Source organism: Podarcis erhardii, assembly GCF_964252035.2.
Source record: "Podarcis erhardii genome assembly, chromosome: 2".
Classification (NCBI taxonomy): domain Eukaryota; kingdom Metazoa; phylum Chordata; class Lepidosauria; order Squamata; family Lacertidae; genus Podarcis; species Podarcis erhardii.
Window position 1 is genome coordinate 84032437 of NC_138498.1, and position 27118 is coordinate 84059554.

A 27118-nucleotide genomic window follows, 5' to 3' on the forward strand; every position below is an offset into this window, starting at 1 on the left:
TCGTCTTGCGAGGCATTCGTCTTGCGGGGCACCACTGTAATTTTATAGTTGGTTGATTTTTTATTTGTTTTACTTCTAGGGCTTGTGGGCTGGATTTAACTACCCCATTCCATTAGCTGAAGCTGGCATGAGGACTCCCGTCAGTGCAATGGGCTCCCCACACCTTCTCCCCATGTGCCTTCTCCAGATACACTCTGGAGGGTCAGGTGAACCATCAGAACACTGCCAAGAGGGGCAGGCAGGAGAGACAGAAAATGATGTCTTATTCTGTTTTTATCTTCTACCTCATTTCACTGGCTTTATGCTGTGAAGCAGTCTATAAATATGTTAAATAAAAATAATATTGTGATTTTTACGTTCTCATCTTCCTTCCCAAGTCGTTTTCTCCTCATTTATTATTTTATTGCATCCTTAGTTTTATCCCTTATTCCTCTCTCTCCTATGTTCCTCAAGTACAGTCCACACTCATGTCATATCACTTTTCCCTTTACAACACCGCACAAAATTTGGCCCTCCCTTGCTCTCCCATTGACCAAAATTCTGGTTTGTGCCCTGATAATCTCTTGCCTTGACTACTGCACCCGTCTCTCACACACATATTATCCATCATTTTGCTACCAAGGTCATATACCTCTCTCTTTGCTCCGAGCATGTAAAAGCCCTACTTAACTCCTCACACCAAGTCCTTGTCAGCTCCTAGATCCAAGTCCATTTCCTTGTCCTTACATTTAGAGAATTCCAAGCACTTGGGTTCCCTTTCCTCTCTTTTACATTTAATATTATTACATCCAATGCTGCCCATGACTTTTATGCCACCAAGCTCATCTATTCAAAGATCTGTTCCCTGAAATGATGCCCACCTAAGAATTAGAGGCACTGAAGGCCTACCTAGGAAAGGTGGCAGTGCTATCCACAAGCTCCACTTTCCATTCTGTGGTTGGTTTCTGATAAAAGCCTCTGTTCTTTGGGCTGAATAAATGGATCTTGGAAAGAGATTCTTGCTGCAGCTACAGTACTAACTAAATTAACATTAATTGCTTCTTTTTTGTCGTATCAGCAAAACCATGCTAAAAAAGAAGAAGACAGTCTACATGTTAAACCACAGATATGCCCTGACAATTATGTCAATTTTAGTTCAGTTCTCTGATGACAGTAGAGTTTGGCAGAAGAAAGCAAATGCAAAACTGCATCAATGAAGCTTTCCCTCCTTGATAAATATGCAAGAATTATTATTGGTTTTGTCCAGTAGTTAACATACAACGGGGACAAATAAAGAGGACTTTTTATAGTCTTGATCTCTTTTCCTATTTTCATGTGGATAATATGGTTCATGTTAAGTACTGAATTATCTGGCAGGCCTTACTTTGAAAAAGGAGAAACTAAATAAATAAATAAATAAATAAATAAGAGAAAATTCCTTCCAGTAGCACCTTAGAGACCAACTAAGTTAGTTATTGGTATGAGCTTTTGTGTGCATGCACCCTTCTTTTATTTTGTTTCGACTACGGCAAACCAACATGGCTACCTATCTGTAACTTTGAAAAAGGAAGTTATATATTGAATGTCAACCTTGAGGTTATATACAAAATTGATCAAAGCACTCTGTTTTTCCATATAAAATAAAAATGTATTCCCTGCTTTTTAAATATACTAGATGTTAGCTTCATGAAATGTTTACAAATGTCACATGCTTACATCGTATATCTAACCTTGCTGTTCCTTGAGTCAAACATTCCGCTCCTTAAAAGGCCAGGGATAAATCTTTGTGCTCTTGCTGGGCTGTTTTGTTTTGTTTTTTAAAAACAAACCTCTCAGGAAGAATACATTGGTTTAACACAGACACATGCAAAACAGTTCCTTCCTCCTCAAGCGCTTAAAACTGGCCTCAATTACAAAGTAGGAAATAATGAGAAGTTCCCGAAGGATAAGGAAAATGTGGCCTTTAGATTTAATTCAAAGGTGTTGTTTCTTCCTTTTGAATATAATCGTGTATATTTTATCTCCCCAAACTGTAAATTTAGGAATAGAAGAACTAATATCAGCATACACTATTCTCTCATTTCTTTTCATATTTATTTAAATCGAAAATATCTAAAGTCAATAAAGCCTTATCATAAATAAAATAAAGTCTTACACAGTTTTTTTCAGGCAAGATCCATTGGCTGACAAATACACAATTTTATTTAACCCAGCATTGTTGAGTATAGTAAAGTAATCAGTTGAGATGAGATGTAGTGGTAGAGGCTAAGTTGCTCTGCCAACACAATCATGAAGGAATCTAAAATTGTTCCTCCAGACCATTTGCAATCCCCATGTCTCCCTAAGGATACCAAGACACCATGATAACAGACACTCAAGTATCTGCTATCTGCAGCTTTGCTATCTGTACCTGATGCATAGCCAGGATTCCTGTCTGTGCATTCTGTCCCAACACTTTGTGCAATAGTTGCTTGGAAAGACAGGAAATTTGGGGAGAAAATGAGTGACATAGAAAGGAAAAGGATAAAGCACTCCTATCCCTGTGACACACACACTTGTCTGTCCACTATTTCTTTCAGTCCAAGCAACTGATTTAAAACAACACAATGGAAATTTATGCATAACTCTGTAAAAGACATGGCTTGGCTTTAAGTCTCCACTTGACACAAAGGGCTGCAGTACCCCACCGCTGGCGCCATGAAGCTGGTGAATAACCCACTGGGCTACTGCCACCTGGAGTTTTGGGCTCATAGGGGATGTGGGCCTGAATGATCAAGGAAACCAAATAGTATTGCTAACAGCCATCACAATCTCAACCCCAGCCCTCCACACCCACAGGACACGGGGCCTGGTAATCATTACATCAGCCTTGTCTGGATCTGATTCAATCAGTTTGCCTGTGTCCATGGGTGTAGCATCAGTCATCCAGGCCGATAAGGTCTTGCCCTTCAGGCAGGTCTAGGCTCTTTTAGTCTCATATTTATTTTCAATAGCTTGCCTAAAGCCATCTGATTCATGTGTCCATTCCAAGCAGCCTCAGCTGGGATCACTCGCTCCACAGAGTCAACATTTCAGCTAGTAATTCAACTGGAATGTCAGGGTCATGAATCCAATCAGACCTACGTACCCAGTGACTCATCGGAGAAGCCTCAACCTCTGCTGCTTTCCCCCTTGATCTGCTTTAAACAATCTGCACAAGTTGCCTTCTGTTATAAAGTACTTGGAATGTACCTGCCATATTTTAAAGAATTATTACCTCCCTCATGCCAGACATCTCTGCCTTGTGCACCACATCATAGCTCTGACAGCTCAGCAAATGTTTTGTTGAAAAAGACCATGTTAGAATATCTTTGGGAAGGCAAGCCAGAAATGAAGGCATTTGTGTTCACGATGCTGGTTTGATTTAGTAACATTCTTCTATGCAAAGGTCTGTACAGAAATGTCTTGTTTGTCTTGTTTCTTAATCATAATTAAGTCAAACACAGTCACACACATTGTGTGGATGGAGACTGAAAATGGAGAATGTGCACATCCCTAAAATGAGGGAGGCAAGAAAGCAGCCAGCAATGTAAATATCCACTGATCTAAGCAAAATAGGCCTCTTAGAGTAGAACACAGACCCAACAGCAGCTTGGGAGCTGTACCCCAAAACTATGGAAGAAATCTGCATGGCACCAAAGTTGCACACTGGTGCCAAGTTAGTGCTTATCACTAACTACCTTCCTCCCAAAAGAGCCAACCTTTCTTTGGGAGTGCGATATAAATTTAATATAAATGAAACAATAAATATTTCAGTGACAGACTGCTAGCAGGCAGGCCCCCCCTCTTCAATCCTAGCAGGTGGCCTGGGGCATGTAACTGCTCAGCAAGGCTCCCCAGTTGACTCCAAAATAGGGGAAGTGGTCGAACTGCCTGTATTTGGACCACACAAGGTCAACCAAGTGCCAGCCAAAGAATACAGTCAGAGAACCCACTTTAGACTAAGGAACCATTCTTCCAAGTGCTTCACTGTGGGGCAAATATCAGCACTACCAGTGATTCCTATACCCATCACCTTAACCACTTTCAGTAGCTGAATCCATCTAGGTCGCTTGTGTCAGGCAAGCATGGCAATGACTCCATATTGTGCTAGTTTGGACACTGGCCTTTCACAGAGGTCCCCCACCTCAGGGCAAGTATAGCCAACAGGATGACCTCCAGATGTTGCTGAATTCCAACTCTGCCAAGCACAGAGACAATTGGAGATGCAACCTGCAGGCACCACATTGGCTACCCCTGCCCAAGAGTTTCTACAGTGGGCTAGCACCCAGTGCATAACCAGCTCAGCTCCCCCCACCCAATGCCTCACTGGGCATGCAGGGGCATATCTAGGGGTTGGCTAGGTTGGTCCCTGCCAAGGAGGGGGCTCCAAAATCATGCCTCACTCTAGCTTGGAGTGGCTAGGAGACTGCCTGCTGGGGATGCAGCTCCTTGCTAAGGGTGCAAGGGGTGGGGGTGGCACCAATACAACTTATTGCCTAGGGCACAAGGAAACCTAGGTACGCCTCTGTGGGCATGTGCCATCTAAGGAAATGAAACAAAGAACTAGACAGTAGAGGAGAAGCAAAGGAAACTGCTGAGATGGAGCTACATTCCAGCCTAGCCAGCTCCATCAGATGCAGATGCCCCTGCTCTATGGTGCAAAGGCAGGCATTGGTGCCCTGACAGAAAGGGGGCAGGAGTCTGCAAGGATGTGAATGGACGAGATATATGGGGCTTCCATGGGAGTATTTGGCCCATTATTTTTGAAGTGGACTCCTAAAAGGTTAAATGTACTATGCAATCAAAAAGGCATGTATTTGTTACATAAATAGATCAATGCAGTCTGACTACTAGAATCCTTAAATGAACGATTGATTTACAGAGTATGAGAGTAGGAGGAGGAACAAACAACCATTTTTGTACAGGTTTTTGTAGAACCCGATAATTCCTTTCCCTTGAACTCTTGGCAGTATATTTATTATAGATGGATATCAATGGCTCTGACATAGTAAAAGTTTATCTGTCATTTAAAGGGTTAAGTTAAACCACCATATGCTTGAGAGGTTTTGACTGAACTTGATGCTGGACCTTCACTAAATGCTAAGGTGTATCTGTTTCCCTTATTTTTACCAAGGATTTTGCTCCCAGTTGAGCTTTTCAAGAGTCGCTTTACAAATGGATTTTGTATGCATTAGGATACCAGAAATCACTACATTTAAAGATTAAGAAAGCACTTTGGCACTAGAATCAATTAATACAGCACATTAATTCTCACTGATGAGTGATCTGGAGTGCTGATTGATGAAGGTATCTAGTTTTATTTACAAATTCCTGTGATAAAATAAAGTGAAGCATGTGTATACACAATATGTTTATATTAGATGCATATTTTATCAGTTCTGCTTCTATACACGAGTAAATCATACTAGTTATATATTATTTAGGGTATACAAAAAACATATTCAGTGCACATTGCCTCATGGGTATTAATAGAGTACAATATTATATGTATCAACCTATATAATTATGATTCTATCATGCCGTAAAGTACAATGGAACCTCGGGTTGCGAACGTGATCCGTGTGGGAGGCACGTTCGCAACCCGCAGCATTCGCAATCCACAGTCTGCGCATGCACGAGTCACAATTCAACACTTTTGCGCATGCGCAAAGCGCCAAAACCTGAAAGTAACCCGTTCCGGTACTTCAGGGTTCGGCACGGTGTGCAACCCAAAAACGTGTAACCTGAAGTGCCTGTAACCTGAGGTACCGCTGTATAAGAATAAACGTGCTGCATGTCAGAAAGAAGACTAATTCATACTTAAGACTGCAGGGCTAGAAACCTAAGTGCAATTTTTAAAAACCTGGAATGGCTACCCTGCAATTGAATGTGTGGTCATTTGTTGCAGAAGCTTTCTTTTATTGTGTAAAGTGGTTCCTTCTTAGATTGGATGTTTCATGACGGGCAGGAAAGATGACAATCAAACTGCCTTTAATCCTACATATGCTAGTTTAAATGCTGCACCTCTAATAAAGCATCTTAAATAACCCACCTATCTACAGGTGAGATGTGGTGAGTGGCCACTGGAGAGGTTTTTCAGTGGTGCCCTCTCATCTCTGAAATGCCCCACCAAGAAGGGTTGTCTGGCATCTACATGCATGTCATTAAGGAGCAAGGTCATGGCCAGCCCAGCCATAAGGAGCTGTGAGGAAGTTGCCTCAGGGCAGCAGGCTCCAAACAGCTGAGAGGGGCAGCAGATCCCCTGTGCTTGTCAGCCACCACCTCCTCCTCCACTGTGTGCCCACCTGCTGCTGCTTGTCATGCACCTGTCACTGCCAGGTGGGCAGCAGAGGAGGAGGAAGTGGCAGCAGGGGACACAGCATTTTTTGTTTTGCCTCTAGCGGCCAAATGTTCTGGGCCAGCCCCATGCAAGGTGAAGATACTTTTATTTCTCTAGTCTTTTGAAGAATTTATAGAATTCTTAGTTTACTTTTGTACTTTTAAAAGCAGCTGAGATAACAGTTGCTGTTTCATGTGATGGTGTCTGCCTCTTGTGGTTTAGTTTCAGTAGTTCTTATATTTTATTGATGTTGTGTTTCACACTGTTAGCTGCTCTAGCAAATTCTAGAGGCTGAATATGTGTGATCTATAAATATTGTATTTGTGTTTGTTACTTAAATTTGGAGAGGGAATCTAATACAGAGATGAAGACTGGAAGGAATATCTTGGCATCGAACCACAAATCTGTCTAGGAGACACCTTCTAAGACTGGTATGAAAATTCTGCTCAGAAATAAACACACTGCATTAATACATTGCCAAGCAGGCAGCAGATCATACAAACTAAAATAGCAACACAGTTCAGCGCACAGCTGGAGAAGAGATGTGCAGGAGGGAAATACACTGCTCAGTGGTGTAGTCATACAAAGGTAACAAGTGAGACCCATTTACAGGAAAAGGAAGTTGCCTCTATTATAACCACTTGTTTTTTAAAGGAATTGTTGTTTTTAATTCAACCTGCTCCACACTCAGGATAAACCCTGCAAAATATATTTAATAAGCAGTAACCATAACAGTCTTCCCTAATCTGATTCCTTCCAGATTGAACTACAATTCCCAGTAGCCATCGTCTGCAAGAACATATTGATTTATACTATATAAATTACTGGATTCTGTCAGAGAAATCTCAGCCCTCATAGTAGTCAGGGAGCATGCATAAATTAGGATACATCTTGTCAGGAGCTGCTGGGGTTCATTTGATGCTGCCTCCTGGTTGGTCCTTCAGATTGGACTACTGTTGCTGTCCTACAGCTCCTGGCTGACCTGAGAATACTGTCTCTGGCCCAGTGCAGCATAAACTTCTGCATGAGTGCTAAGAAACCTCATTCTGTGAGTTGTATCCAACTAAGTTATGTACAGAATGGACCCATTGAAATAAATGGATTTATGTAATCCATTCGTTGATTTCAATGGATCTACTTTGCAAATTATTTACTTGGATAAAACAATATAGTTTTAAAAACAGTTTGGGTAGTGGGTAAGGACTGGGATGGCAACATGCACCACAGCAACCTTCGAAAAAGTTCTTTAAAATGCACGTATCTAAGGGCAACATCTTATAGTATGCTTTGCATTCCAGTATAAAAACACAAACACAAAATGCATATTTTAAAATAATAAGATTAACAACTCCAAAATAATTAATTTTAAAGTTAAAATGGGAGAGAATATTTAAGGAAGGGAATTATAAACCTAATAAGCAAGCAAATTACAGCTTGCATATTACTGACTTCTTTCTATATACTCCTCTCTCATCACTTGCAACAAGGATTTTATAAAAGCAAATCACCAAATGTGATGATGCACATGCTCTGTCCTACATTATTGTCTATAGCATTATCATGCAGGAAGCTGTTCTAATTTCTTAGCATTCAACTGTAAAATAAGCCATGTCATATTTTCTTCAAACAAAAGCAGAAAAGTAGCAAAAAAAGGGAAGACCAGTCATCTTAAATTTCTGACTTAACCCTTAAATAGCAAGTAGAGCAGAAGAAAAGTTATATCTGGTACAATTGTTTCATGGCAGTAAACAATAAAAGGAAAATCAGATCTTTCATTACCAGTTAATCAGAGTGTTACATAATGCCCCTGCAGCCACATGTGTAATCAACAAGGTTAAAAAGCTGAGATCCTGTTACATAGGGCCATCTGAAGAAGGAATTAAACTTTTTACAAAGTCAGTCATCTTTATACTTTGGGCACATATATGTTTAGACCAAGTACCCTGGGAATGCTCCATTCTCAACATCTTCTAAATCAGATAGTCAATAATTTAGTAACTTCTTTTTAATATCATGTTGGAAGCATATTCATTTCTTAATCATCAGATAATTTAACACTGCAACTTTCATTTTCTGCACAGATTCAAGAAAGCACATTAATAAAATGAACTGTGTGCCCAAGAAGTGCAAAACAGTCAGTTTAATTTAGTAGAAGATTCCTGATAATCAATGTTTGTCTAGCAAGAAGACCATTACAAATAAAAGGGGGGGGGTTTACAAGGATGTTAATCAGTGAGAGTTTGACTAGGGAACTGGAAAATCATCCTGTTCCAATTACTCTTGCAACTATAGAACTAATACTTCAAATTATAGCAGCGTTTACAAATACTGGTTTGATAATTATTGGTTACTAGTTGTTCTCTGTGTTCATATTGTTGTGCACACCCCAATTTCCAAGCAGTGAGAGGTTTTAGGGGTGCCAAAGCATACATTTGGTTTCCCTAGAATAATGGCAGAATGGAGACTGTGATGTCTTTAAGAGCCTAAGAAGTGCCGGCTGGATTAGGCCAATGACCAATCTAGTCCAACACTTTTTCTCACAGTGGCTGAACAGTTGCCTGAGGAAAACCCACAAGAAGGTTGCCAGAAACTGGAACAGTGGTACCTCGGGTTAGACGCTTCAGGTTACAGACTCCACTAACCCAGAAATATTACCTTGAGTTAAGAACTTTGCTTCAGGATGAGAACAGAAATCATGTGATGGCGGCGCAGCAGCAGCGGGAGGCCCCATTAGCTAAAGTGGTACCTCAGGTTAAGAACAGTTTCAGGTTAAAAACAGACCCCAAGAACAAATTAAGTTCTTAACCTGAGGTACCACTGTATTCTGAAGCACTACTGCCCCCAACTGTGGAGGCAGAGCATATAGCCATTGATATGTCGTGAATTTGTCTAATCCTCTTTTAAAAACATCTAATAATAATAATAATAATAATTTATTATTTATACCCCGCCCATCTGGCTGGGTTTCCCCAGCCACTCTGGGCAGCTTCCAACAAAACACTAAAATACAATAACCTATTAAACATTAAAAGCTTCCCTAAACAGGGCTGCCTTTAGACGTCTTCTAAAAGTTTGGTAGTTATTTTTCTCTTTGACATCCGGTGGGAGGGCGTTCCACAGGGCGGGTGCCACTACCGAGAAGGCCCTCTGCCTGGTTCCCTGTAACTTGGCTTCTTGCAGCGAGGGAACCACCAAAGGACCCTCAGTGCTGGACCTCAGTGTCCGGGCAGAACGATGGAGGTGGAGACGCTCCTTCAGGTATACTGAACCGAGGCCGTTTAGGGCTTTAGGTTGGTGGCCATCACTGTCTCCTGTGGGAGCGAGTTCCATAGTTTAACTAGTGTTGTGTGAAGTAAACATGTTTGGGACTGAGCTACCAGCCTTACAGTAGGTACAGCCTACAGACCAAATGTTCTGTATAAAATAATTTGTGGTGCTATGTCTGGTCATGAATAACACACTATTGTACAACGAATTCAGTAAGCATCTATGAGGCACGTAGGCAAGAAAAATAACAGGAAGTATTAAAACAGAAGCCCATCAAAGCAGATCTAATAGAATAAATTCTGCTATGTCTATTGCCACAGGTAATACTGTTTACAGAGCTCAGTTCTGATGACTAAGGATTAACAGATCTAATTTAGACAATGGGAAGCTACACAGCTAAGCAGAGGTTATAGGCTGGGAGAAGAAAAACTGGCAGAAGGGGAGAATAGCTGTTGAATTATTTACTGGTATTCTTGCTCTTTGGTTGAAAGATTATTTTCTGCTTGTTTTGTGACAAGCAATCACTTGCAGCATTAACTGGATACTAGAAACTGATGCCTGCCTACCTGAGCTTCCTTTCCAGGCACAAATTATTCCTTTAGTTGTTCATGCTTTGCATTTGTTTAACACATTTTCTGCATAAAACATACTGGTATTTATCTATCTGAAGGAGCGTCTCCACCCCCATCACTCTGCCTGGACACTGAGGTCCAGTGCCAAGGGCCTTCTGGTCGTTCCCTCACTGCAAGGTTAATAATAATAATAATAATAATAAATTTTATTTATATCCCGCCCTCCCCAGCCGAAGCCGGGCTCAGGGCGGCTAACAACACTAAAACAGTACAACATTATAAAACATTATAAAAATGGATTAAAATGGATTAAAATCAAAATTGATGGCAACCATAAACTAAAGTTTTGTAAAGATTGCCAGAGGAGGGAGTCAGGCTGCGCCCTGACCAAAGGCCAGGTGGAACAGCTCTGTCTTGCAGGCCCTGCGGAAAGATGTCAAGTCCTGCAGGGCCCTTGTCTCTTGTGAGAGAGCGTTCCACCAGGTTGGAGCCGCAGCCGAAAAAGCCCTGGCTCTAGTTGAGGCCAGCCTAACCTCTCTGTGGCTTGGGACCTTCAAGATGTTTTTATTTGAAGATCGTAAGTTCCTCTGTGGGGCATACCAGGAGAGGCGGTCCCGTAGGTACGAGGGCCCTAGGCCGTATAGGGCTTTGAAGGTTAAAACCAGCACCTTAAACCTGATCCTGTACTCCACCGGGAGCCAGTGCAGCTGGTATAGCACCGGATGAATGTGATCTCTAAGCGAAGACCCCGTAAGGAGTCTCGCTGCAGCATTTTGCACCCGCTGGAGTTTCTGGGTCAGTCTCAAGGGCAGCCCCACGTAGAGCGAGTTACAATAATCCAGTCTGGAGGTGACCGTCGCGTGGATCACAGTGGCTAGGTCAGGGCGTGAGAGGTAAGGAGCCAACTGCTTAGCTTGGCGGAGATGAAAGAATGCCGCCTTTGTTATAGCTGCAATCTGCGCCTCCATGGAGAGGGAGGTATCGAAGATTACACCCAAACTCTTAACGGACGGTGCTGGCACTAATTGCACCCCCGCAAGAGATGGGAGTTGCCCCCTCAGCCCCCTGTCGTCCCGTCCCAGCCAGAGGACCTCTGTCTTCGAAGGATTTAACTTCAGCCGGCTCCCACGTAACCATCCAGCCACAGCCTCCAAGCATCTGATCAGTGTGTCTGGGGCAGAGTCCGGGTGGCCGTCCATCAACAGATAGAGTTGGGTGTCATCAGCATACTGATGGCAGCCCAGCCCAAAACTCCGGACAAGCTGGGCGAGGGGGCGCATAAAGATGTTAAAAAGCATTGGGGAGAGTATTGCACCCTGGGGCACACCACACACCAAGGAGTGGCGGGATGACAATTCCCCCCCAAGCGCCACCCTCTGTCCCCGACCGGAGAGAAACGAGCGCAGCCATTGAAGGACTGTGCCCTGGATCCCCACGTCGGCAAGGCGGTGGTCCAGGAGTTCGTGATCGACCATGTCGAAGGCTGCTGACAGGTCTAGAAGAATCAGCAGCCCCGACCCGCCTCGATCCAGCTGCCTGCGGAGATCATCTGTTAGGGCGACCAGAGCCGTCTCAGTCCCATGACCAGCGCGGAAGCCGGACTGGAATGGATCCAGAGCCGATGTTTCATCCAGAAACCTACCAAGCTGTTCAGCAACCGCTCTCTCAATCACCTTACCCAGGAATGGAAGATTCGAAACCGGGCGGTAATTGGATAGATCTAAGGGATCTAATGATGTTTTCTTTAAGAGCGGGCGCACCACTGCCTCCTTCAGTTCCCCTGGGAATGTCCCGGTGCCAAGGGACAGATTGATGATATCCCCCAGGGGGGCCCGCACCTCGTCTGGACACGCTCTAATCAGCCAGGACGGGCACGGGTCGAGAGGACATGTGGTGGGCTTTCCAGCTCGGAGGAGTCTGTCCACATCGGCTGGGGATATCCGGTCAAAGTGGTCCAATACTGAACCCGAGGGCAGTCGAGGGGCCTCCAGTTCCTTTATTGTATCCAAATTGGCAGGGAGGTCATGGCGGAGCAACAAGACCTTCTCCGCAAAAAAGCTCGCAAATGCCTCACAGCTGTGTGTCAAATTGTTATTTAAATTTGGCTGTCCTTCGAGGGACGTTAAAGACCGAATTATACTAAATAATTGCGCCGGGCGAGAGCTAGCGGATGCAATGGAGGCCGAGAAGTAAGACTTCTTAGCGGCCTTCACTGCCATCTCATAGGTTTTCATAAAAACCCTATAAGATGTTCTTGAGGCTCCGTCACGGGCACCCCGCCATACTCGCTCTAGCCGTCTGAGGTCCCGCTTCATTTTCCGGAGCTCCTCGGTAAACCAGGGAGCCCGGTTTCTGCGGGGTCGCAGAGGGCGCTTAGGTGCGATCTCATTGATGGCTGCCAGGAGCTGGGTATTCCAGGCCTCAACAAGCTCAGTCAATGAGTCGCCAGGGGGAGAAAGGTCCCGCAAGGCTTGACGGAATCTATCAGGGTCCATCAGCCTTTGCGGGCGAGCCCAAATTGGCTCGCCACCCAAGCAGGGTGGGGGTGGAACGTCAATCCTGGCCTTCAGGGCATAGTGATCAGACCATGGCACCTTCATCGAAGGAAACATGATCACATCTATACCGATGCCAAAGATCAAATCCAGCGTGTGGCCTGCTTGATGTGTGGGGCCCGAAACAAACTGGGAGAGCCCTAGTGTCGCCATGGAAGACACCAGGTCCAGAGCCTGCGAGGAGGGAGTGGCATCAGCATGGATGTTGAAGTCCCCCAATACCAATAGGTTAGGGAACTCCAAGGCCCAGCCGGCCACCGCCTCCAGCAGGCCTGACAGGGTGGCTGCTGGTGCGCTGGGTGGCCGGTACACCAGCCAGACAGCCAAGCTCACCTCGGAGCCCCACACTAGGCCAACACATTCAATGCCGGGGATCGATGGCGATGGTAGAGCCCTGAAAGGACAATCTTCCCGGATTAATAACGCCACCCCTCCCCCCCGGCCCACAGTCCGCGACTGGTGGAGGACGGAGAAACCCGGGGGCGCCATCTCTCGTAAGGTAACAGTATCCCCTTCGCGCACCCAGGTCTCAGTCACACATGCCAGGTCAACCCCCTGCGAGGTGAAGAAATCTCGCAGGGTGGCGGTTTTGTTGCCTATAGACCTGGCATTGCACAACACCAGTGACGGAGGTGAGTAATCCTTGCTCACCCTACCCTCGTCTCTCGGGATGGGGCGCAGATTGGAAGGGGTACGAGCATATCCGTATCTCGATCCCCTTCGCCTATGACATCTGCCCCCACCGCCATGACATCGCCTATGACATCTGCCCCCACCGTTACAGGGAACCAGGCAGAGGGCCTTCTCAGCAGTGGCACCTGCCCTGTGGAATACCCTCCAATCAGATGTCAAACAGATAAACAACTATTTGACTTTTAGAAGACATCTGAAGACAGCCTTGTTCAGGGAAGTTTTTAATGTTTGATGTTTTATTGTGTTTTTAATATTCTGTTGGAAGCCCCCAAAGTGGCTGGGGAGGCCTGGCTAGATGAGCAGGGTATAAGTAAGAAATTTATTATTGTTATTGTTATTATCTACTTCTAAAGCACTTTCAGATCCAAGTCCTCTGAATACTTAAAATGAGTGGCAGGTCCTGTCCACTGGCTTACAGCTCAAACAGGCAAAGACTGATAGGGACAGGACACAACAGAAAGGGAAATAAACAGGAAGGCAAAAATAATTATCAGGTAAAAACTAGGGCAAGAAAGTATATCTCAATTTGTTGAGTTGATAGATATCATAATTCTACTATCCATAGCTGAAGCCTGTGCTAGCAATATGGCAGTGCAGAAGAGTGCTTCCAGGGGTAGCACCCCAGCTTTTGAACTCTCTCCTCTCTGAGATGTGGCAGGAGCCCATTCTTTTAACCTTTCAATGCCAGTTGAAGACCTGGTTATTCACCAGGCCTTTGGTGGACTTTAGGATCTACTGGATTATCTTCCACAGCCTCCATCATGCTCCCAACTGGTGGGATGTCCTCTTCCTCCCCTTTTCCATTCCTCCAAAGCATCACAGAGGAAGTCAATAGTACAGTTCTATTCCACAATGAACAGACCGGCAATGCAATAGCTGTGCTGAACAGTTTCTGGAGAGACAGGGTACAGATGAGCAGAATATTCTTTCTTTCTTTTTAACAAAACTGTCCATAGAAGGGCTACAACCCAATTAAGACATTGTAATAGATCACATAAACTTTAAGTGATCCATTGATTAAATCTGCATATGGGTGAAAACAATACTTTGGAAACAAAAAGCGCACTTCCTTTGTTTTTAATGATGAACACATGTCATAGCAGATACCGCTTAAGAAGAGGCACTAGTGTGTGAGAGAAAAGGGGGAATATATATGGCATTTAGTTGTTATCAGCCACTTTTGCAGGCATTTGCATGTTAATAATGTGCTGCCCAATTAATCATGAACACTTAAAGTTTAAAAAATGGATTAATCTAACTGAACATCCAAACATTAAAGCCTTAGTTTCTAGTCAAAAGGTTACTGGGGGGAAAGACTGGAGAACAACTAAGACTTGTTTCTGAGTAACTATGCATAGTATCAGACCCTTGAACTGGGTTCCCTGCTTTGATCCTGCTTACAGCTGATGGCAAAACAGCAACTTCTCAGCAGTTTTAAAAGATCCTATTCTGCAAGTCACTATTTCCTCTCTAAAATCATTCCTTGCTCAAGCTTAAAGTGACAGAGCTACATACTTACATGTGATCCTGATGCAGCAGGCAAACTAGATAAGTGTATCAGTGATTAACACTATTGTCACATACATGTTCTTCGTAGAAAGGGCTTACCAACTTTCATGGTGGTTGTAGATTCAGATCCTCCATACTTCAAAGGGGCCAGCTGCTATTATTCTAAGCAGGTTTATGTATCTTATTGATCTAATCCTCCACATTCAATATTATAATTTATATGCCAAATGGGTACCATTGCCTATTGGTACCATTTCTTCTTTTCTGTCACCATTAAAATGTCTCAAAATTTCCTCTTCTGTAGTCAATTGTTTTGTTACAGAAAAATCTCTAAGCGATCATTCAAAGTAAAATGTGTACCTAAACACCATTCAGTAACCCAAGAGGCAACATCCCTGCTATGAAACTAATGATACATTGGCCTTACCCTGACCTCTCTCCCTTGGACTAAGAACATTGGCAACTATCTTAATATTATTACTGTGCTACACTTCCTACCTACAAGTGAGAGCTGCAGTCCATTAACACACAGGGCATCATCTGTAATAGTCTGTGTCAGCAGGAGTTCAATAGCATCTGGTGTATTAGTAAACTATAAAGACTAAGAAAACATGAAATAGCGTAGACCGCATCATGCGGACAGTATGTTTTTTAGCTTTCATCCTTTCATCAGGGATAAAATCTATATAGTACATCATTTCCTAAACTATCCAGATCAGCTGAGGCAGTTCCTGGAAGGATGTCTTTAGACATGGTGCAGGCAATTACCAAGATGTTTTGATGAACTTAGTAGAAATGCTTTGCAGATTGTACCACGCAAAACACAGTGGCTCTGATCCAGGCCTGTTTGGGACATGTCAGTAGATGTGTCCATCAAATTCAGCGAATACCAAAATGCAGATCTGCACCAGTTACATACAGGGGTACCTCGGGTTACATACACTTCAGGTTACATACGCTTCAGGTTACAGACTCCGCTAACCCAGAAATATTACCTCGGGATAAGAACTTTGCTTGAGGATAAGAACAGAAATCGTGCTCCGGCGGCGTAGCAGCAGCAGGAGGCCCCATTAGCTATAGTGGTGCTTCAGGTTAAGAACAGTTTCATGGCTAAGAACAGACCTCAAGAACGAATTAAGTTCTTAACCCGAGGTACCACTGTATACCTTCCTTACTGCATAAAGACAACTGAGCCTCAACACAATTACGATAGACCCTTAGTTGTACTCTTATAATAGAGCAAAAACACAGCCACTGCTCTGCAAATTAAGAGACTAAACAGACTGTCTGTGTGGAACAGCTGCACTTCTGATTTGTTGATGATGAAATTTATTACCTGCCCTTTACCATCAGGTCCCAGGGCAGGTTGCAGCAATTTGAAATTCACTATTTTAAACAGTTAAAACTGTAAGAATAACACTGGGTCCTAATCTGAACAGTAGAGTGCTTGGTATCTGGTGGGTGGGGGCTGTGTGTTCTGCTCCAGAATCCGCCCCTCTCTTCAGTGTATGTTCAGTTAAGAATGTCAGGTAAAAGGGACCAACTGCCTCTTCTTGCCTCAGACTCTCCTCATGATGTTGCTGTATTGTATTTATCTTCTCTCAGACATTATGTTCTTTTCTTACAGTTTTCTCAGTTTATTATTAAAGCTTGTTTCCATTTACGTGAGCCACTTATTTTTCTCAAAGAAAACTCTGCTGAAAAATGGTGGGATATCCTAAACTTGGGTGAGTGAGGGGATATTCCCAGTTTGCCAGAAGGATAGATTTTGTTAATCACCTCCCACCTCCACAACAAAAACAGATTACAGCTACAAGACTATGGAGGGCCCTGAAAATATGAGGTGGGACTAGCAAGAGGGCCCCCTCAGCTGATTTTAATACAGGTGAGGGTTTGGAGAGAAGGGGATATCTGGAGCCAACATTATTTAGAGCTTGACAACTTTAAAATTAAATAATGGACAACTTTAAAATAATCCAAACCTCAACTCCAGCACATATCATATTTTAGCTTCTCCCTGTTTACTCTCTTGATGAAACAGTCACTCTACAATGATTTCTAGCAACATGACACCACTGGTTTGCATGAAATGGTAAGCTAAAATATGGCTTACTGGGAATATGCAACCTGTGGGCTCCCAGAAATGAGTTCACAGCCATAGCTCAGTGCGGGGAAGAGCAAAGCCAAAGTTTAGTTCATCAGATTTTCTGAACCCAGAATCATGGTTAAGCTCTCTCCTTATTAATCTCAGCTTAACCACAAGCCTGGGTTCAGATGTCACACTAAGCCATGCATGGGGTACCTCTGCCTCACAAGCCTAATTATGGACATTGTGGGTCCCAATTTGGGCCATGGCTTTTGCCAAACCACAACCACCTGCCCCATGCAGGTGAAGATACAAGTGCCAATGCATAGTTGGAAGCCTGAAAGTGTGCTCCTGGCTGTAGCAAGGAAGGCTTGCTGTACTGCCAGGCAGCTAACAGGTGATGGCTGCAAGGTTGCTGGAATCAGCTACTGAGTTCAACATGGAGTTTGAAATTTGTGCTGATCAGCTAAACTGGGCTTGGATTTCCCAAACAGTGGCCAGATCCAATTCCCCACTCCTATGCTAAACTGAAGCATGGCACAGCTTAACATGACAGCCAAAAAAGATACAAAAAAGCAGCTTCAGCTCCTCTCTGGGAGCCTGCACCTTCATATGGTCCTGGTTAAGTCATAGTTTGGGCTTACAATGTCATGTGAACCAAATCTGAAGTAGACCACTGGATGAAGGATGTTACAAAATCACGTACTATGAAAAATGGTTCAGAGATTAAACATCAGATTTTTTATCTCTTAACCTTCTTTTCTTTGCCATCATATATTAAAGAGTTAAATTTCTGTAAACATTAGACAATATTATTTTTTGCAAAACTAGTTGCCATCAAAATAGCTTTTGAGATGTTTACCTTTCTCCCATTTTAGTCACCAAATCTGCCATTACAGTCCCAAAAGCTAACACACAATTACATTACTATCTCTCTGAATAATTTAAATTCAAAATTAAAAGCATATCAGTTGTCTTATAAAAGAAAAACTGCAGTTAATAACATTGAGGCGGATTGTCCATAGAATAATTACAAACAGATTAGATATGTTGACTTTATTATCAAATCTGATTCTACATACATATTGGCCTACTCTGACAAAAAACAGAGTGACACATACATAATTCATGAATAGAATATATATATTAACCAAGGTTTAAGTACACTCTACTACTAAGGTGTAACAGTATTAAATTTCAATCAAACTAAAAAAGGCTGCAACAATATTTTTAATTATCTCAAGTCCATAATTGGTAAAGAAGCTAATCCCTTCTGATCTTTCTAATATAAGATTGCCATAACTTGACACTCAAGTTTTTATTACGCTTAATTAGTTCAGAATTTTTAGCAATATTGACTTTCACACACAAGCACCAAGTTCAAATTCAGTTGTTAAAGCTATCAAAATCCATGGAGAATACAAACTCTGAACCATACCATGTGTGAAATGCATGTGAACTAGAATGATTACATATTCAGAATTCATAATAAGAAAACTAATAAAACTTCTAATTAGACTAACATCACCTTACCAGATCATAATAAAACCTTAAAGGCGTTGACGGCACAGAGTCTGCTACAACATAATAGTCATTTATGTTCCAGTCCAAAATCTTGTGGCGCCGTAAATATATGCGTAGTGTAGAGTTTGTCAGCAGACAATGACATTACACAGTCACTGAAGACAGATACCATCTTGTAAATGTTAAGAGCCTGTGCATCAGAAAATCACTGGTCATCAGGACAGATCAAAACATCAGGCTACTGCTGCGGAGGTACACTTTGCCTGTTTTATAGCACCTGAGTTTTATTCTTAATACTTGTTTTAACGAGACAGCATCATATCTCCCAAGGTGATTTCTGACACATTCAAGTAAGAAGCCATCAATTCAAGTGCATATCTCAAGGTCTCAAATAAAACTTGCCAAATGAGCTAAAGACCACAATTCCGATCAATTGTATTAATAATAAAAAAAGACATTCTGCACAAAACCATTGATGTCTTTATGCCAAGTATCTCTATTGTTCTGAACCAGCAGAAACATAAGAAATGCTTCAGCACATCCTGTGAAAGATGGACAGGAAACTATCCCTTCATGACAGACTATTATGAAAAAGGTAGACAGTCTGGCACAGCTAAGATGTATTGTATGGTACAATACTATTTTTATACATGGACATGAAGTGTGGACAGATATATATACTAACTGGAAATGGGTGCAATATGGTGCTATTCACTGTATGAATAAAGCTATAAAGATGTTAATAATGCCATATTTTAAAAGCAAAATCTTTCTTTACCGGACTAATGTATTCAATATTTCAGTTTATCTTCCCCTTTGATAGAATGGCTGCAATGTAAACCAAGGATTTTAATGTTTGCAGCTCTAGCCTACTAGATGTTAAACCACACACGCAACTTTATGAAGAATGAAATGAAAGCTAAACTATTCAGACAAATGTTATGTAAGCAATTCTAGCTTAACTGTTAGCCAATGATCTATAAAAACTAAAGTAAGGTAGGTAGATGCTAATAACCAATCTGTATCTGTCTACCCTTTATTTAGCCTTGAATAAAATGCAAAATGGTTCATTAATTGTTATATATGGATTTTCATACCCCGTCAACAAAATGTCTCAGAATGCTTAGTTTATTTATTTAGCTAGTTGTACCAGCCTATGCCTCAGATCTATAACCTAAGTAGGCTGCAATCCTAAACATGTCTACTCAGAAGTAAGCCCAACTGAGGTCAATGGGACTTACTTCTTAATAAGTGACATTAGGATTGCAGAATTAAGAAAATTTAGTTCCATTGAAGAACATGGAACCAAATTATTTTAGCTTAACAGGATAGTGGTCTGAACCAAAACATCACATTTTGCAGAGTTATAATAGTTGTCTTCTGGTCCCACCAGTGCTGTGTAGACAGGCTTTATGCTCATACATGTCCTCCCCCACTTTCCTCACATGTGCTGGTTCCTTCCCAATTTAGCTGCACAGAAACAACCAGTAATGTTACCACTGACCTAACATGTTTTAGGATCTATGTAGCCATTATAATACAAAACAATTCAAACACATTTCAGTTAACTGTTTAATTACTGAAAACAGTTGCTATGAACTACACATCCACTTGCCACCTAGGAATTATGTTCTGAGCGGTACAGACCGCTGTAGAGAGCTGACAGGAAAGTGCTGTTATCAGCATCAAAGAGATGCTAACAGCAAAAAGTTAAAATTGTTTAAGCAAGTAACAACTGACAACCCTTTCCACACACACGTGCACATACAAGTTTTTCTAGCATATGTGCTGAACATGAAGAGGTAGGTATGGAGGAGAAAATGCGACAAGCATTAATGATCAACTTCTCAGTTCTTTAATTAGCCCATCATTAATCTCACTATGGCGGACACAGCAGTGTTACTGGAAACAGGGCAGCTGAGTTTCTCTTATTAAAATGGCATTATGTTTATGAAAGGATTAAACTGAAGTGTCCTCATCTCCCGGTCATGTATTCAGTGACATCTGGGAAGTGTGCATTACAGAAAGAGAACACACATTTATTATGCTGCAAAGTGTGGCTTATAAATTTGTATACGTATTATATATAAGATGGGTATACACTTACTAATGAATGTGTTTACTGATAAGATTAAAAACAGTTAAATTAAATCTTAAGTATTCAAAAGGCTGTTTCAAGGGAACCATACTAAGGTCTCTGAATGCATCACACATGATGGATGCACCAATACAGAAGTTTGTTTTTTAATTAGAGAATAAATTATGTACATACATATACAAAGACTAAAGATAGAAACATTATGTTTTGGTTTTTTAAAAAAATAATTTTTATTAACAGACCAATCAAATCACATTAATTCCAAATTACAAAGCCAAATTTTAAATTTTTGTTGGGGGTACCCATATTTCAAGTTCCGAAAGGGATCCAATCATCTTGTTGCTGCTGCTTTGATGTCCACAAATCTGTCCAAATGATGTTCACAATTCTATCCAATCCTTCCTTGTTGTTTTCCACATCTCTTCTTATTGTTTTCATATATTTTTCCTTTTTCTTTGTGACCTCTGATAGTCTCCACAAGCGAGTTGAAACCAATTGTAGTCCTGAGTGGGTTTTTCCATTCATCCAAGGGTCATATTCAGACGGCTGCCGCTTTTCATCACTTCCATAAATAAACACACTCTTGCCGTCTACTCGTTAATCTTCACAGGTCTGTCACTCCGTTTCTCAGTCTTCTGAGGAGGTTCTGCCAGAAATCCCATATAAAAACAGATCCATAGCTTCCTCCTCCTCAGTCATCAGTCTTTCGACAGAACCTGCCAACATGGCAACTCCCTTTTTATTGCTGTGCCATTCCAAAAGCCCTTATTCTTTTCCGGATCTCCATACGCCAAACTTTTGGTTGATAATTCATTTCCACACAGTTTTTAATCGTCCCACTTAGGTCAGTTATGAGATGGTTCTTTTTGGAGAGGGGTTCTTGGGTAATCACATAGAAGAAAAGAAAAAAGTTTTCCCACCCCATCCAGTCCCGTTCCAACATACCAGCCCTTTGATGTTCTTCTTCATGATGAATTCCTGTTAAATCCAACCCATCACTCTTACTTCACAGAGGTCACTTCAATTAGCAGTCTTAACTCCCGTTCTTCACTTGAAATATGTGCATTTGCTTCTTCTCTAATTGTTTAATTCAAGCTCCTGCAGCCAGTTCGCGCGATCAGAGACAGCGTCTGGGAGAGCTGGCTCCCATGGGGGCTGTGTGCCTAGTGCCTTCACCCCCTTCTTTCGAACTTGGGGGTGATTTATGGCAACCGCAGGCAAGGCAGTGTTTCCCCATTCTCTGGGGTAAACAAGGGAGGCTGCATACTCCCATATCAGCCTCTCAATTACCCCGTGTGAGCCGGAGAGGTGGTATTGTCGGCCATCTTCCAATGCGCCCCTGGTGGCCCCCCCCAAAGATAGAAACATTATGATCCTTTATAGCAGCCTTCCCCAGTTTGGTGCCATCCATATGTTCTGGACTACAGCACTATCAGCCCTAATGAGCATGGTCTGATCTGGGCTTTTCTTAAATTTGATTTTGTTCTGGCTTGGCACTCTGAGCAGTAGCTGTAATTTCTCAAAATGCCACCAGACCTACCATCACTTGGGAAATCTGAAAGGCATAATCACCCAGCATTGCTCTGAGCGCTGCCACTGCAGTCAGGTGAGCTGACCAAGGACCACTGACAAAAGGAGTAGACCCATCCCAATGACACTTTGCTTAGGGTCTCCATTAACCTGGAGTTGGCTTCAATTAAAACAAGCACACACAGCAGGAAGAAGATTAAAAGGTCACAAAGGTTTACAGATTCTGCCGGAACAGAAGGCCTGCATCATGCTGCTGGAAAGTACATGGAACATGTTCAATTTTCAACCAAAGCAGGTAGGCATCAGAGGAAGGCAGGCACATTTTTTTTAGAGCAGTAATACTGCTTTGGAAGCACCCTTATTGCATTAAGTGTAATGATAAGAGTTAGAAGGCATCTTGGTGATGATCCAGTCCACCTCCTGCTCATGGCAAAATGCATTCCTGATAGGTGGTTTGTCAAGTAAATGTTTCCAGTGAAAGAGAGGCTACCCCTCACCCAAAGCCATCACGTTCCACTGCTGAACAGATTTTACATTAGAATATTTATCCTAACATTCAGCTGAAATCTGCTTCACTGTAATTTCCACCTACAGGTTCTAGTCCTGCCCTCTTGAGAAATAAGGAACAAGTTTGCTCCATCTTCTGTCTGACAGCACCTTCAGGTATTTGAAGATTGCTACTATATCTTCCTTTACTCTTCTCCAGGCTAAACACGCCCAGCTTTTCAAGTATTCATTGTAAGACTTGGTTTCCAAATCCCTCACTATCCCAGTCTGCCTCTTCTGAGTTTGGATGCTATGCCCAGCGATATTTAAAAGACACCTGAAAGTAAATACTGCTGAGGTCCTCATCCTGTCTGGGTAGAAGGAAAGGCAGAGTGTGCACATCCAAGGCTCATGCAGGTTTATTCCAGCTCATATACATCATTCTTAACCATGGTTTAAGTTTATTGTTTATACATTTGAGAACATTGTTAATCTGCTCTTCATCAACACACAATCCTTGAGTAGGGTAATAGTGAAATAAATTTAAAACATTAAGAGCAATTTCACTGAAATCAAATCACAAGGCATATAAAAACCAACACACACAGCAGCAACCAATTAACAACAATTGAAACAAAATCAAATAAAAAGACACTTTCTATTCAACAAATACATGTGCAAACAATTGTATTTTCAGCTGGCAATGCAGCTTGGTGGTTTAACATGAACATGTGAACATGACCACTGGATGTATTATGTCCGAATCAGTCCATAGTATTAAAAGTGCCACTTTTAATATAAGTCTTCATTAGGGATTCAATAAAGGTATTAGGATGGAATTAGTTTCCAAGTGCATTTTACAACACCAGTATAACTCATAATCAAGTAAAGTCACAGCAATCAAGTCAAGCACAGGAATATATTTCTGCATGGCTTGATGTTTTGGGGTTGCATGCAGAAATTTAAGCTGTAATATTAATTTATCAGCAGGAGTTCATGCAACAATGTCCTATTCCACTTGCACTATCTTCCTGGACCTAAAACTTGTTTCCTTGAATTACACATGCTTCAAAAATAGAAAGTTTTAAGTTTGTCAGCAATATTTCAACATGCAGAGCAGAAGGTATTTTTATGACAGGAGCAAACAGTTTGGCCCCCAAATAGTCAATGTTATTCCCACTCTAGAAAACCAAACTGGGCACATTACATTTCAGAAAACAATTACTCACACTTGAGTCAAAGCTGCAGACACTGATTACATCTTCGCTCTGGGCGCTCTGCTTGCGTTTCTTCTATTAAAGAAAAAGAAAAAGAAGGGCTCATATCTTAGCAAAAGACCAGCAAACAAAATACTTCTTACATGTTTATTTTTCAACTTATAACATTATAATACAACTAAAACATTTTTCAAGTGTTTACATGGCCACAGTATCATATGAGAGTTGGACTGCATACCCAGCAGTCTAGACACCTGAAGTTTCAGGGTGACCGTGTAACAACCTTTGTTTTTTCAACAGATGCTGAATGAATGCATAGTGGCAGCCCCCTGGCACCTTACCCTCTTTGAGTGAATGCCCACCAGCCAGCAGAGCATTTGGCTACTGCTAACTGAAGCATTGCTGTCAGCAATGGGCATGAAATCAACTCACACAAGGTCACCAACACAACAATCCCAAAGATACCTACACATAAATGGGGAAGGCCAACTTTGTACTGTGCGCAGATAGCTAATACAGGGTTTCTCCAGCATAACCTGAAACTCCAGCACCAGAAACAAACATTCTACATCAAAAACATTTAGCCCTGAATGTACTTTTTAAAGGCTATCCAGAAGTGGTTTTTTTTTAAAAAACTGAAATCCTCACTGATAAGCACAGCTTCTTTGAGGTTTGTTTCTTTCAAAGAGACAACTCCAGGCACAGGTACATTTGTATACAACTTATCAAGCTGTCACAATTGGCAACTTAAATACTTCCTGGTAGAAAAGATATGCAGAAGATAGTCTATAGTGTAGACTAGAAAGCTCTCTCTTTCATGAAAATGTTAATTGTTGCCTGTCCTTAAAAGATACCATTTCACATATAACACTGGAAAAGGTGAAAGCACAGGGGACATTCTAGAAAATTTGAGTTTGGGGCTTAGAAATAATAATAAAGTATGTATGCAAAGCAAATGGCAAACCTGAAATGACATTACAGGATGGGGGTCAGGGTATGCTTCCTATCCTGCTGTGTTTGAAGATAGGTAGAAGCTATTCACTAATTCACTCTTCTCACCTTTTTAATCACATTGCCCTGCATCTCTTGTATGCATACACTTCTACATATGTGTCCTCCAACCTCAATAACACAAAGTCAAAAGCACCTCTTATATTTGTACATTTCCATGTAATTATTTTCCACACATCTCTGGAAAACCTGGAAAGAGCTGCCAAAAGCGTAGCCCAGAGAAAAAAGGTTGAGAAGCACTGCTCTAACTAAATACTGTAAAAAGTAAATTCAACCTGTAATTATTGATTGAACAAATTAACCTTTTAATATACCAAACATTAAAATTTAATGGCATACCAACTTACACATAATGCATTCTCACACTGGGCATACCTTTTTGCTAAAAGATTAGACAAAAACATGTCCCTGTCCTGATTGGCTTTTTGGGCAAGGCCTGCTCAAAACGGAGCCCCCAGCATGTTTGGAGGTGGGTGGCACTACGTGACCATCCGCTCCCATAGTTGTGTTGGGAGATGGCTGCCTCCCAGGACCAGCCGCAGAGTGCGGGAAGTGCCACCCTACCGGAGCCCCAGGTGAGCAGATATTCTCACACTGGGCATCTTATACAACTATACCTTTTCACTAAAAGATTAGGCCCATTTAATGCAAATCACATTTTAATTGGTCATTTCAAAATGGCAAAAAACGAACAGGTCACTTGCAGAATGAAAACACTCACATATATTTTATGTGTGGCATCTTACCCATTCACAAACAATACCACTGTTAGCCACTAAAATACGTTAATATGAATTTTAGAACATTAATTCCATTTATTTTTTTCTTTACTTCATTTTTCATTAAAAGGAGAATTATAACTTTGCCCTACCAAGAGAAATATTGGTAGAAAAGATGTTTTCCAAATGGAAAATCACAGCCTACTTATTAGATTGCTGTGGCAGGTAAGTAAACCCATGAGATTAGTCTATTTTTGAAAGAACCACTAATCCTAGGCTATTGTATCAAGTAATCAAATTTCCCATTTGGCATCTGTGATTTTTATTTCAAAGCAGAAACCTGAGTAAGACATTAATAATAAAAGGCAGGACATTTTTAAATATTGCACCAAGGTTCAACCTGCTTACAATTCCACAAAGAAAACTGGCATCAAGTTGTGTAACAGGAGATCACTTCAACTGCTGTGGCTTATTTCAGAAAACTCTTTTTAATAGGCTTCATTTTGCTACCTATTGCAGGGAAAGACACATTAATAGTTCTTTAAGTAACCTTGCAAATGATAAGAAGGTTAATCTATTCCTGACAGTTTTATATCCAATTTACATTGGATCTCAAATAGCAGAATGAGAACCACAGGTGTGAGGTCCGTTGAGCTTGTGTTCTACAAGTACCAAACTTTATACCAAATACACCAATTTAGCTAACTATATAACTGTGGATAATTATAACCTGTGAAAATAGAGAGTTAAAAAAGAATGAACAGAAGCAGGGATTGGAGCAGATTGCTCTGGCCTGTCAATTCAGTGGATGTGTTTTGATGTATTACAAGTGGTATATTCAGTTCCACTGTGAAACTGAGGATGACTTCATGTCAGCTTTTCTGTTCGAGGTGGACTTTGGCATCTACATCCAAACATTATGTTACTTTCAACAAATGTGGCATTGTAGCTGAACGTATGCTTAATTTTAGTGTATAATTTTATGCAGCACATTGTGCCAGGAAGCTGGTGCCAAACTATTGTCTTGTCTTTATGCTTTAGGAGGCCCCAGTTGCTTTTTGTTCATGTTGGCAAGCTTGCCATGGCAGTAGGGAACAAAGTCTCCTGTTACCTTTGTTGCTGCCATAGAACAGAGTAAGGGCCTCAAAATATCACAAGACTAAGAACTGGGATATTCTGCTGTTGCTGTTTTGCGCTTTGTTGAATAGAGACACACAGATGTGCACAAATATTCTAATGCACATTTGTGCAGAAGGATACACCAAAATAACTAGCTTGCTTTCAGGCAGTGCTAATTATTTCAGTGCTAGTTTACATATATACATCAGCTTTCATACCGAATACTTATTTTATGGCCCTTTGACCCCACCTTTTACCATTTGTTGGTTTTTTCTATCCATCTGTACATACAGCCGCTCTTGCAAGAGGCAAGGTTTTCTTAACAGGAGTGATGGTTCTTGGAAACTTTACTTCTTTAACACAGTTCTTGTTCTGCCTCACAAACTGTGCTT

At 41.7% G+C, this 27118-nt stretch overlaps 1 protein-coding gene across 7 annotated transcripts in view; it reads right to left on the reverse strand.

Moving 5' to 3' along the window:
* ARHGEF3 (Rho guanine nucleotide exchange factor 3) overlaps nucleotides 1–27118 on the reverse strand; it is a 103586-nt gene that overhangs the window by 38035 nt on the left and 38433 nt on the right. For all 7 annotated transcript variants that reach the window (XM_081848885.1, XM_081848881.1, XM_081848889.1 and 4 more), the window contains one exon: nucleotides 23890–23952. In XM_081848885.1, coding sequence (XP_081705011.1) covers nucleotides 23890–23952 — 63 coding nt within the window. The remainder of the gene's footprint in view (nucleotides 1–23889; nucleotides 23953–27118) is intronic.